Genomic DNA, 13,343 nt, shown 5'->3' on the forward strand with positions numbered 1-13,343 from the left:
AATTTTAGAATATTACTGCAACACAAATACAACAAGAAAATTGTATTTTAATATAATTTTAGAATATTACTGCAACACAAATACAACAAGAAAATTGTATTTTAATATAATTTTAGAATATTACTGCAACACAAATACAACAAGAAAATTGTATTTTAATATAATTTTAGAATATTACTGCAACACAAATACAACAAGAAAATTGTATTTTAATATAATTTTAGAATATTACTGCAACACAAATACAACAAGAAAATTGTATTTTAATATAATTTTAGTATATTACTGCAACACAAATACAACAAGAAAATTGTATTTTAATATAATTTTAGAATATTACTGCAACACAAATACAACAAGAAAATTGTATTTTAATATAATTTTAGAATATTACTGCAACACAAATACAACAAGAAAATTGTATTTTAATATAATTTTAGAATATTACTGCAACACAAATACAACAAGAAAATTGTATTTTAATATAATTTTAGAATATTACTGCAACACAAATACAACAAGAAAATTGTATTTTAATATAATTTTAGAATATTACTGCAACACAAATACAACAAGAAAATTGTATTTTAATATAATTTTAGAATATTACTGCAACACAAATACAACAAGAAAATTGTATTTTAATATAATTTTAGAATATTACTGCAACACAAATACAACAAGAAAATTGTATTTTAATATAATTTTAGAATATTACTGCAACACAAATACAACAAGAAAATTGTATTTTAATATAATTTTAGAAAATTACTGCAACACAAATACAACAAGAAAATTGTATTTTAATATAATTTTAGAATATTACTGCAACACAAATACAACAAGAAAATTTTATTTTAATATAATTTTAGTATATTACTGCAACACAAATACAACAAGAAAATTGTATTTTAATATAATTTTAGAATATTACTGCAACACAAATACAACAAGAAAATTGTATTTTAATATAATTTTAGAATATTACTGCAACACAAATACAACCAGAAAATTGTATTTTAATATAATTTTAGAAAATTACTGCAACACAAATACAACAAGAAAATTGTATTTTAATATAATTTTAGAATATTACTGCAACACAAATACAACAAGAAAATTGTATTTTAATATAATTTTAGAATATTACTGCAACACAAATACAACAAGAAAATTGTATTTTAATATAATTTTAGAATATTACTGCAACACAAATACAACAAGAAAATTGTATTTTAATATAATTTTAGAAAAGTACTGCAACACAAATACAACAAAAACATTGTATTTTAATATAATTTTAGAAAAGTACTGCAACACAAATACAACAAGAAAATTGTATTTTAATATAATTTTAGAATATTACTGCAACACAAATACAACAAGAAAATTGTATTTTAATATAATTTTAGAAAATTACTGCAACACAAATACAACAAGAAAATTGTATTTTAATATAATTTTAGAATATTACTGCAACACAAATACAAGAAAATTGTATTTTAATATAATTTTAGAATATTACTGCAACACAAATACAACAAGAAAATTGTATTTTAATATAATTTTAGAATATTACTGCAACACAAATACAACAAGAAAATTGTATTTTAATATAATTTTAGAAAAGTACTGCAACACAAATACAACAAAAACATTGTATTTTAATATAATTTTAGAAAAGTACTGCAACACAAATACAACAAGAAAATTGTATTTTAATATAATTTTAGAAAATTACTGCAACACAAATACAACAAGAAAATTGTATTTTAATATAATTTTAGAAAAGTACTGCAACACAAATACAACAAGAAAATTGTATTTTAATATAATTTTAGAATATTACTGCAACACAAATACAACAAGAAAATTTTATTTTAATATAATTTTAGAATATTACTGCAACACAAATACAACAAGAAAATTGTATTTTAATATAATTTTAGAAAATTACTGCAACACAAATACAACAAGAAAATTGTATTTTAATATAATTTTAGAATATTACTGCAACACAAATACAACAAGAAAATTGTATTTTAATATAATTTTAGAATATTACTGCAACACAAATACAACAAGAAAATTGTATTTTAATATAATTTTAGAATATTACTGCAACACAAATACAACAAGAAAATTGTATTTTAATATAATTTTAGAAAAGTACTGCAACACAAATACAACAAGAAAATTGTATTTTAATATAATTTTAGAAAAGTACTGCAACACAAATACAACAAGAAAATTGTATTTTAATATAATTTTAGAATATTACTGCAACACAAATACAACAAGAAAATTGTATTTTAATATAATTTTAGAAAATTACTGCAACACAAATACAACAAGAAAATTGTATTTTAATATAATTTTAGAATATTACTGCAACACAAATACAACAAGAAAATTGTATTTTAATATAATTTTAGAATATTACTGCAACACAAATACAACAAGAACACAATGAACTAATTAATATTTAGTAGTATAGTCCTTCTGCAATTTGACAACCTGTAATATTTTGGGCTTCAGCAGAAACTCCGGTGAAAGGGAATCGCATTTCACTTTCATTTTTGTTCAAAATTCTTCCCGATTTGAAATTTTGTCATTGTGTAGCTGTAGCTTGATATAATGTCATACGTTTTTGATAGGATTGAGGTCTGGGGATTGTGCAGGCCAATTCAAACATGGAATATCATGCGCTTCAAGTAATCTCCTGGCACTGTCAGTTTAGTGAATGGAAGAATTATCCTACATAACGATGGGATTATCATCCAAATTTCGGCCAAAATAGGGTAAAATATGCTCAATCAACAATTAATGTACTTAGTAGAATTAATTCGACATTGCAAATGAACTATAGGCACTAATACTGAACCTCAACCACCTTATAGCATTGAAACTGTGCACCTAGTATTAAATTCTTCGCCCTTATTGTAATTGCTTATGTTATCAGTAGTGGCCAATTCTTTACATTGTGAAAAATTAATGAAATATTCGTTTTCAGCATACAAAAAACTGCAGAAATCGTCATGTTAAAAGTGATTGTTAAGGTCGAAAGTAACCAAAAAAATTATCACCATGTGGCCTTAAAGTGGGTGCTCATTTGGTGCTAGTGATCTGCACTATTTTAAAAAAATCTTTTAATTTTTTTACGTCATCACTTATCAAAGCCCAGATGCTACTCAGGGATAAGGGTTATTGCATGTACAGTAATCAGTGGGACAATATCGTAGTAATCGTTAGTAATAGAGATCTGATAAAGTGTCTTACTTAAGGGAGCGGTTCATCAGGCAAACGGAAGAGAATTCTACAGGTGTGCACTTCTAAAAAAGAAGCTTTGTTCATGGAATCTACGTTTTGATTTAGGCACAGATAAAGAGTGGGGAAAATTATTGGCAGTGGTTTCAGCTAGACGGGTGTTTTTTGTGAAAGATTTGGGAGGGGGGACAAAAGATTGGAGCTCAGACGAGCACTTGCCATGGAAATAACGATAAAACAATGACAGGCTCGCAACGTCTCTTCTGTGGGAGAGAGACTGCATGGAAATGAAATGGGCATCCTCCACTAGGCTACAAAGTCTATTTTGTACTCTGTCAAGGCAGGATAGAGTTTTTTAGCAGCTCCTACCCAGATATGGCAGCAGTACTCCATCCTTGGCTTTTATATAGATAGAGAATTGTCTCAACAGTGAGATATCTTCTGGAGCGGTAGAAGGATCCCACCATTTTTCCAACGACCTTGGCAACAGATGTGATGTACGTGTTCCATTTCAGATCAGGAGAAACGGTCAATCCAAGAAGTCTGTCAAAACGGCGCCTCCCCAAGATGAGAGCCATCCATTTCAATTGATGCCAGATGGGGATCAAAGCGTTCATGATGTTTAGAAGCTTGGTTTTAGATGCATTAAAGGTAACCAGCCACCTCTTCCTCCACTGTACCATGCACTCAAGGTCAGAGAAGAGAGAAACAGAGGGAACTTTGTCATTTACGGCCTTTGATGTGTTGCCATAGATGGCCGTGTCATCAGCATAGATATAAACGAATGATTGCATGTGTTTTGGGAGATCATTGATGTAGATAAGAAAAAGAGTTGGGCCCAGCATTAATACTGTGGGCTTCTAATTTCTGCCCATCAACCACTACTCTTATGAGCCGATCTGAGAGAAATGTTTTAATAATTGACAAAACATTTCCAGTTATACCATAGCTGGATATCTTGTGAGTAGGCCTTTATGCCATACTTTATCGAAGGCCTTTGATATGTCAAGAGCAATTGCCCTAGAAAGGAAACCTTTGTTGAGAGATTCACTTATCCTATGAGATATAACCGTTAGTACATCTGCTGTAGATCTAGCAGAACGGAAACAATTTCGCATGTCACCAAGAAGGCTATTTCTGCTGAGGTGGTTGACTACTTCTTTATTTAATATGGATTCCAGCAGCTTACCCACGACACACAGGAGACTTATTGGTCTGTACTGAGAGGGAGATGACCTACCACCCAAATTCTTAAATGATGGGCATACTGATGATGGTTTTTTTTGGTGTTGGGAAGCACTTCTCTTTAAGACAACGCTTAAACAGTTTTGTAAGTATGGGGGCAAGTTCTGGTTAAAGCTTTTTCAATACTATAATTGGAATGCCGTCAGGGCCAGTTGCTTTACTGGAATCAAGGTTCTTTATTAGTTTGGTGACATCACACACAGATAATTGTATGTTTCATAGTGTGTTGTCGGTTATAGGAGGAAATACGGGGAGTTGATGGCATTGATTGCAGAGGGTAGAATTAGCTGCAAAGTTCTTGGCGAATAGTTTGGCTTCGTCTGGTGCTGACGAGATGACGTCAGGTCCATTGTTGATGGTTGGGATAGAACGCATGCTTCTGTTCAGGATCCTGTTTTCTATTTGCTATTTGCCAAAACTGGTTGGAACCAAGCTACTGCTCAGCTACTTTGGATTTAATGGACTGAGCATATAGCTCTCTTGTATTTTTATTACTCTTTTACAATGGTTGCTGGCAGTCCTGAAAGCAGCTTTAGTCTCAGTACATCTATTATGTTCGTAACTACGGAGAAAGTGATTTCTGTGCCCGATAGCAGCAGCACATTCTGGGGAGAACACTGGCTGGTAGGTTTTTGTTAGAATATTTTGAATGGTATGAATCGGTCTATACCTACAATAAACCATTCGGTCAGGTCTGATAGTATAGAGGACACATCCTTTTCAGAAAAAATGTACAGTCAGCCATAGAGTATCAATATACTATACGGTGAGGACTTTTTGCATGTCATTTTTATCTTAACTGATACAACCGAGTGGTTGGAAGATCCCAGAGAAGATAGAATGGGACATGAACATAGCGCAGGGAAAACTGTGAGAAAAAGGTCTAGAAGGCTTGCATACTGACCGGTATTATCAGGCACACCGGTGGGTTCGTGAACAATCTGGGTGAGATCATAGGCAATGGAGAATCATGACAGAACCTCCCCTCATCATCTCTCTTGTTCGACTGGGTCAGCCATTCCACATTGTGGACATTGAAATCACCACAGATGTGAATGTTAGCCGAAGGATGAGTAGACAGGATGTGGTCAATTTTCTCAGATATGCTCTTAAAGACACTAACTCCGCTGTTGTGGGGGCGATAGAGGGTAAATATAAATGCAGTGGTGTAAGCAAGTGCAACCCGGAAGCACATATAAGGTAAATTAGGATGTTCCCTGGAGATATCCCTCCCACACGGAAAGCCATCTTTAATGTAGGCACATATTCCATGCCTATGCCGATCTTGGGGTCCGATTTAGATGTTAGAGTATCCATTAATTATGAATTCATCTAGGAAAGTGGTCGACCCTATGCCAGTTTCACTCGGGAACAATATGTCCGGTTTCGTCTCCTGCAATTGGGTTTTAACCTCTGTAAAGTTGGAATGTAGACCCCTGATGTTAGAGAAGGAGACAGTAGTATGGGTCTACATTGGAGAATGGGGTTCTAGGTTTATTCATTGTTTTTTTCTGGAGATAATTCATGTTGAGGTTTTGAGATTTGTGGAACAGGTCGACAGACTTAGTTACAGCAGGTTAGAGAGGGAAAGTAAGAGAAAAAGACAGGAATTTTTTTAAGCACATGATAAGGTAAAGCCGTAACAATTACCCACTACTATGACATTGAGAGATCCCACCAGAAACTACTGCATGGTTCAGAATCCATTCACCAAATGGCAATACAGCAGCCCCAGTACTTTGCACCTGCTGATAGGACAGTCTCCTAAGCGGTTAATCCAAGGTTCGGGTCCCTGACTATCAGGCGGATAACATCAGCCCAGATGAAACGTTTACCTTCAGCACCCTTACTAGTGACATGGCTACAAGAATAGACATAGAAACAGAAAATTTCCGACATCTCAGGCTACTGTTCATGCAAGTACTGCCGACCTAGAAAGCAGCTTTTTCTTCACCCTTTATCAGAAAAATCACTCATTGGAAATGAGGACTGAAGGACAAATAAGGAGAAGCGACAGTTATTGGAGCTGCTGATAACACATCCACAGTGCATTATCTACTCTCCATTTAAAAAAAAAGAAAAGGTTAAAATAATAAAAAGGTTAGAGATAAAGAGGTTAGAAAAAATATTAGGTTCGAGGGACTTATTAATATCTACTTAATATAAGTCCTTCAGATTTGATATCTACTTAATATAAGTTCTTTCAGATTTAAAATTTCATCATTGTGTTACTGTTGCTTGATGTAATGCCATACGTTTTCGATGGGATTGAGGTCTTGAGATTCTGCAGGCCAATATAAACAGGGAATACCATACATTGCCAGCTGGGTGAATGGAGCATTATCCTGCATGAAGATAGTATTATTATCAAAATTCCGACCCAAGTGGTGTAGAAAATGCTCACTCAACATATTAATGTAAAGCTCATTTTTTGCTTCAGAGCTTTTGTATTCTTGATTTTGTTATTTTATAAATATAGGCCCTGGACCATTGGCACTAATAACACTCACACCAAAACTGAACCTCTACCACCTTGCAACTGTGCGCCTAGCATTAATGCAAATTACTTTATTAGATAAACCAGAAAGTTGGCGATCACAAAGTGAAAGTCGAAGAATATGGACTAGAGTAACTTGCCCAGCTTGCAACCAGCTCTCAGTGCAACCACTTTGTGTAGCTCTGTCACCAGTGAAGTTTGAAGGGAATAAGTTCGTTGGTGGTTTCCCTTGATTTAACTCTAACATCATTTTTCACTTCCGGTTCACCATTGGTGCATATGCTTGGCACAAGTTGATCTGAAGTTCTGGTTGCACAAAAACATCGCTCAGCGAAATTTCGGTGAGTTGTTGACATTTTTGCACATGCTTATGTTGCTTTCTGCCTGTACATCAACTCATCCTGTTAATGGAATGTTAGGAGTGTTATTTATTCATATGAATCATATTCTTGGCAGTAAATAGCCACAGAGAAGCAGTGGTTGCACTTAGGGCATGGCTGAAATAAATATTGCCCACTTGCAGCCAATGTGGTTGCAGTGAGGACAGAAGAAAATATTTCATGTCCTTTGTGCAACCAAAAGCAAGTTCGTAGTCGTTTGGTAGACTCTAGTAAGTTGTTCCTGCCCCAAGAGCTCAGAAACATTATAATCTAGATCTAGATCTACCTGTATGGCAGAATTCAAATCTGCACAAAACAGGCCACCTCTGACTCATTGAGGGAGAGAGATAGAGAGTGGTGTGTGTGTGTGTGTGTATGTGTGTGTGTGTGTGGGTCCCTGTGTGTGTCTGTTTGTCTCTGTGAGTATGTAGATCTATCTCTATGTGTGTCTTTGTGTGTGTGTCTGTGTGTGTATGCCTGTGGGTTTGTCTCTGTGTGTGTGTGTGTGTGTGTGTGTGTGTGTGTACAAAAAAGATTTGATAAGGTCTTTTTATTTTTTCTCTCCTCTGTTTGTTTAGGTCTACAATGAAGCCAAAGTGGACCCAAGAGAACTTGCAGAATGCCCTTCAAGCAGTGAGCAATGGCATGTCAAAGAGGGAGGTAGCGTCTGCTTTCAACATTCCATGGGGAACATTTGCCTGTAAAATAACTGGCAGAAGAAAGATGGACACCACAGCACCCCAGACTTATCGCACACACCAAGAAGAGGGAGAAATCGTCAAGTTCATCAAAGACTCATCACATAGAGACTTTGGACAAACAAAACAGGAGCTAATGTTGACAGTCCAAGGTATGCTGAATGCAAGGGGGGCGAACAACAAAATGGCCAGCTAACATGCCATCTGAAAAGTGGTGCCGTTTGTTCAAGAAAAGGCATCCGGAAGTAGTTCTGCGTACTTCTCAAAAACTTGGAAAGCAAAGAGCTCTTGTCAGAAAATCATCCATAATGAAGTGGTTTGCTGATCTCCAAGCCACCATCACTGACATTGATGCCAGTATTTTGCTAGATCCATCAAGGATCTACAACTGTGATGAGTCTGGCTTAAGTTTAGATGCTTCCTCTGGGAAAGTTCTGTCTTTTGTGGGGACAAAATTTGTTTATCAAGTTGGCAGTGAACAAAAGACAATGATTAACGTTCTTGTATGCTGCAGTGCGAGTGGACACTTTGTGCACCCAATGATGATCTATCCTGGCACACAGTTCAGGGGATTCAGACTACAGGAAGTGTTTGACGATTCATTCATCACAAAGTCAAAAAATGGATGGACAAATCAGTTCATCTTCCTGGACTGGTTGCAAAAGGTCTTCCACCTCCAAACAGCCCATGTGAAGCGGCCCATCCTCCTTCTGGTTGATGGACATATCAGTCACCAGTCCATTGAAGCGACTTTTTGCAAGGACAATGGCATCATCCTGTATGCACTACCTCCACATGCATCCCATTTTATGCAGCCATTGGATGTTGGGCTTTTCAAGACAATGAAAGCAGAATGGCGGAAATCCGCCAAAAAACAAAATGAACTGGAAATTGTCACCAAGCACACATTCGCACTTGGTTTCAAAGAGGCATATGAAACTACCATCAAGTGAGATCTGGCCCCACAAGCTTTCAGGAACAGTGGCATATATCCACTGGATCCAGACAACATTGAGTGGCAGAAGATATTGCCAGAAATCACAGCAGAGGATCAAACCAGTGCTTCAGTTACACAATTTCCTGCTGTGTTATCTTCATCATCAGTGCCAACACCTGCATTGCCAGCGCCAGCATCGTCTTCACCATCTTCCCTACCAATGCCAACACCTGCACCAGCAACAGTATCTTCATCATCAGCGCCTGCATCATCTTCATCATCAGTGGCAGCACCTGTATTGCCAGCTCCTGCATCATCTTCATCATCTTCCTTGCCGATGCCAACAGGAACATCATCTTCATTGTCAGTTCCAGCACCCAACCCCACAGCAAGCACAAGTGCATGTTCTGATGAAAGATCAAATTTGTCTTCAAATTGCGAGGAAATATATAATGATCTGTGTCCAGATTGGCGAAACAACATTGAACTTGTATTTCAAAAGACTTGAAGAAGGCTATGATTGCCCAGACAGCCTCTTTTCCTTGTGGAAGCAATACCATTCGGTCATTGTGAGCCACTCTGTTCATGTGACCCACATGGAATCTTCAGAGTCAAACCACCCATCAGTAAACAGGCCTACTGAAGACCCGCTTACTGGACCAACCATCAAAGAAGGCACTGTGAAGCGGAAAGTACAACAGCTGCCTTCATTGATGAGTGGAAACAAGTTAATTGAACACTTGAAGACCAAAGACAGGGTGGAAAAAGAGGAAAGGGAAAGAAAGGAAAAATGAAAACTGGATATGGAGAAGAAAATGAAAAAAAGAAAAAGAAAAGAGAAAAACTTGCTAAACTGAGACTTGAGTGAATGAAAGAGAAAGAAGTGGAAATTCAAAGACGAAAGGAAAGCAGGAAGAGACAGATGGAGGCAAAAAGAGCTCAAGAACGAAATGTGGATCGAACCAAGAAAAGTCATGAGAAAGAAGGTCATTGAAGAGAGCGACACTAGTGCCGATGAATCTGAAATGGATTTAGATGACAATTCAGACTTCGACTTCGTTGATGAAGGTTTTGACAACCTTTTGGGAGATGACACTTTCGAAATAGAGAAAGCAATCACAGAGGCAGAATCCACGGACATTGTCATTGACGAATCACCAACCACTGGAAACAAGAAAATAACTTGTGCCAGATCACTTTGGGAAACATTCTCTGTACAAACTGGAACTGGAAGCGAACATGTCTAGACCCTAAATTTGATGCATACAATACAATCCTGTTCCTTTTTGTTTTCAGCCCGGTTACATTCTAAACGATAGGTCTAGCCTCAGCAGCTGGCTACTTTGTATTTGGGGAGTTAAATTCAAAATATACAATTTTGTTGAACACAACAGCTGTGTTTCAATATATTTCAAGCTTGTATCCAGATGTCTTGTATATTTTTTGGGTCATTGGCCCATGTGGTTGCACTATAGGCACACACGTGGCTGCAACCAGGGCACATGATTGCAGGGAGGGTCGCTAAGTGGTTGCTGTCAGGGCAAGTGATTGCAAAGGGGATATCTCTCTGACAAGTCATTTTGCTTCTTAAATCCTTGCTAATGTTGTGTGAGTCTCTGCTGGCCCCAGCATGCCCTCAGTGAAACCATTTTTCCCTGGTGCAACCACTTGGAAATATTTTATTGGACCACACAGAGATACGACTTTTTTGCTCGTGGTTGCCAGTGGGCGTGTTACTCTAAATGTAACGTTGAATAACCTGCAACAACAATTACCATTAGAAATGCTTTGTTGCTTAAAAGATATTTTAAGCTAAGGTAAAGCTCATTTTTTGCTGCAGTTTTTACCTTCTTGATTTTATTATTTTCTAAATTGAAATGAAAACTACAATACTTCAACCAAAAGTCAAACATGAACAGGTAAAATTATAGAGGAATAAAAGATGAACCAAATGAGGTGTGAGGTTGTTTAAACATATGCATGCAATTTAGCTTAAATCTGCAGTTTTTGAAAAAATGACAAATGCGGACTTTCTTTTTGGCGTCACTATATATACGGATGTATAGAAACTTTTTACTACTAATTACTGTATTATTTATAATTAATTACTATATTATTTATAATTGTTCCCAAATCATGTTACTAGGCTTAGTAGTTTCCAAGATATGAAGAAATGTTAGTTTAAAGAAAGTGGGGTATCACTTTTTTATAATAATTGAACATATAATGATCACCCACTTTATGGCCAAGTTTTTTATTTGGGGAGTTAAATTCAAAATATACAATTTTGTTGAACACAACAGCTGTGTTTCAATATATTTCAAGCTTGTATCCAGATGTCTTGTATATGTTTTTGGGTCATTGGCCCACGTGGTTGCACTATAGGCACACACGTGATTGCAACCAGGGCACATGGTTGCAGGGAGGGTCGCTAAGTGGTTGCTGTCAGGGCAAGTGGTTGCAAAGGGGACATCTCTCTGACAAGTCATTTTGCTTCTTAAACTTGAATTTACGCCGCTGAAATACACATTTGCCAAATTTTTGTTGGAAGCGTCAATGTGTGGGTGCTCAATTTACGTAAAATTCTTCATATCTTGGAAACTACTCGTTTACTGGAATTTTAAACGTTATTTTCGTTTTCAATATCCTCAAAAACTTATAAATGTCTTAACTTTCCAAGTTTTTTTTTTTTTCTATAGTGTGGAAAGTCGAGTGTCTGCCCCTTTCTGGTCTTATATTCCCAACATTTCCAATAGGTGTCGCTAGCAGTGTATCATTCAAAAACAAGATGGTGGGAAGTTTTTCTTCGATTCTTAAATAAAAAAAAAAAACTACTTGATCGCTTTACGTGATTTTTGGAATATGACCTTTTCATGTAGTGACAAGTACGTACATTGTAAAGATTTTTTTTTCAGATTTTTATAGTAAAAAAGATTGCTTGCGGACCATTTATAGACTTGCGCCAAATATTTCAGCAATAAATCAACATTTTCATTAGGATTATTCGTTTAGTAAATGTAGTTATCTCCCTTACATTTTTAACGTATTCTGCAAATGCGCAAAAATTGATACTAAATTCATGTAGTAATACTTACGTTTTTGTTTTATAATCTGCTTTCGATTAACTTTATCTGCTTTTATAAAGGAAATGATTTTTCAAATGTGATTGACTTTACAAGCTCAACATAACATTCAAGATGACGAACGGAAGAGCAAGTTCGCAGAAAACAAAATTGAAGAGGAAAAATAAAAAAAAGAACTCATTTCGAAATAGAGCCGATCTATTTGGTGAATTTCACGGATAAAATTAACATTATTTTATTTAACATTTTAATATTTACATGAGAGAGAACAGATTACAAGTTTCATCTTTATTAATTTCATTATTCATTGCACGTGCAATTTAATGGCGAAACTGATAGTTTTTAAAGCCGCCTTTTCGTATTTTTATTTATTTATTTATTTTAGATTCCTGTTTTTCTTTTCTTTTTCTTTTGTATTGCGTTTGAAACATTCAAGTCTAAAGTTAATCTGGTGCTTGTGCAGTTTACTAAACACATGAAAAATGAAGATACTGAAAAAGAACCATATACGTGACTAAAGTTACGGGGGAAAATACACGTGAAATGTTTTTTACGCCGTCGTTAGAAACTTAAACTTAACTTGAAAGATAAATATTAGTTTTTTGGGTTTTTTTTTTTAACTATTTCAGAGATAATTAGTAAAGTAAAGTCTTAAAATAGTGATTTAAAAAAATAAACCTTGTTTGTGCAAAAAAATTTATTTTTATTTTTTTTGCCTTAAAAAAAAACAGTTCTAGAAATTTTTTTTCTTTTCTCCAAAAATACACGAGTTTTTGATTTAATACATTTAATTTCCACTTTATGGAGTGATTTTTTGTTTAATATCTAAAAAAGTAAAACAACAAAAAAAAACATTGAATGAAATAGAAATCATTTTTGTAAAACGTGTTTTTTTTTTTAAAAAAAAAAAGGTTAAAAACTTCGGACTTTACAGGTAAATTTCTAAAAAATACTTTTTGTTGTTTTAAATTTGAATACATTATTTATTGATTTTTTATCTTCAATTTTTGATATATAAAGCATTATTATTTTTCGTTTTTTTTTTTGGAGGTTATTCAATTATAGAACTTGTACAACATTTAACAGGTGCTTCCGCAATGTGACAAGTCACCTTACTATGCGCATCCATGCGTGAATGCATCTTGTAAGAATAGCATAAACGATGGCAGTGAGTTGGCACAAAATAGTGGTAGTAGGGATCTATGTTGGAAGATGGGGTTCTAGGTTTATTCGAGT

General features: G+C 34.9%; 1 protein-coding gene and 1 long non-coding RNA gene across 3 annotated transcripts in view; one reads left to right on the top strand and one right to left on the bottom strand.

Moving 5' to 3' along the window:
- The window catches only part of LOC145271376 (uncharacterized), a 68,371-nt gene that overhangs the window by 25,198 nt on the left and 29,830 nt on the right, over positions 1–13,343 (bottom strand). Inside the window, exon 1 of one of the 2 annotated variants that reach the window (XR_013865843.1) lies at positions 12,120–12,293. The exons of the other annotated variant lie outside the window; for it this stretch is intronic. This is a non-coding gene — a long non-coding RNA (uncharacterized LOC145271376). Of the gene's footprint in view, positions 1–12,119; positions 12,294–13,343 lie in introns of those variants that run through there. 2 annotated transcript variants of the gene reach the window in all.
- On the top strand, positions 8,285–9,040 carry LOC145271124 (uncharacterized). The gene has a single exon (XM_080126666.1). The coding sequence runs from the start codon at positions 8,285–8,287 to the stop codon at positions 9,038–9,040; it is 756 nt and encodes a 251-aa protein (XP_079982792.1).

This window comes from Euprymna scolopes, chromosome 46 (assembly GCF_053919585.1).
Source record: "Euprymna scolopes isolate OS-2025 chromosome 46, ASM5391958v1, whole genome shotgun sequence".
NCBI lineage: Eukaryota > Metazoa > Mollusca > Cephalopoda > Sepiida > Sepiolidae > Euprymna > Euprymna scolopes.

What these genes read in the sequence shown, in the direction of transcription:
- LOC145271124 (XM_080126666.1), top strand. Translation starts at nt 8,285, where the DNA reads ATGCCATCTGAAAAGTGGTGCCGTTTGTTCAAGAAAAGGCATCCGGAA.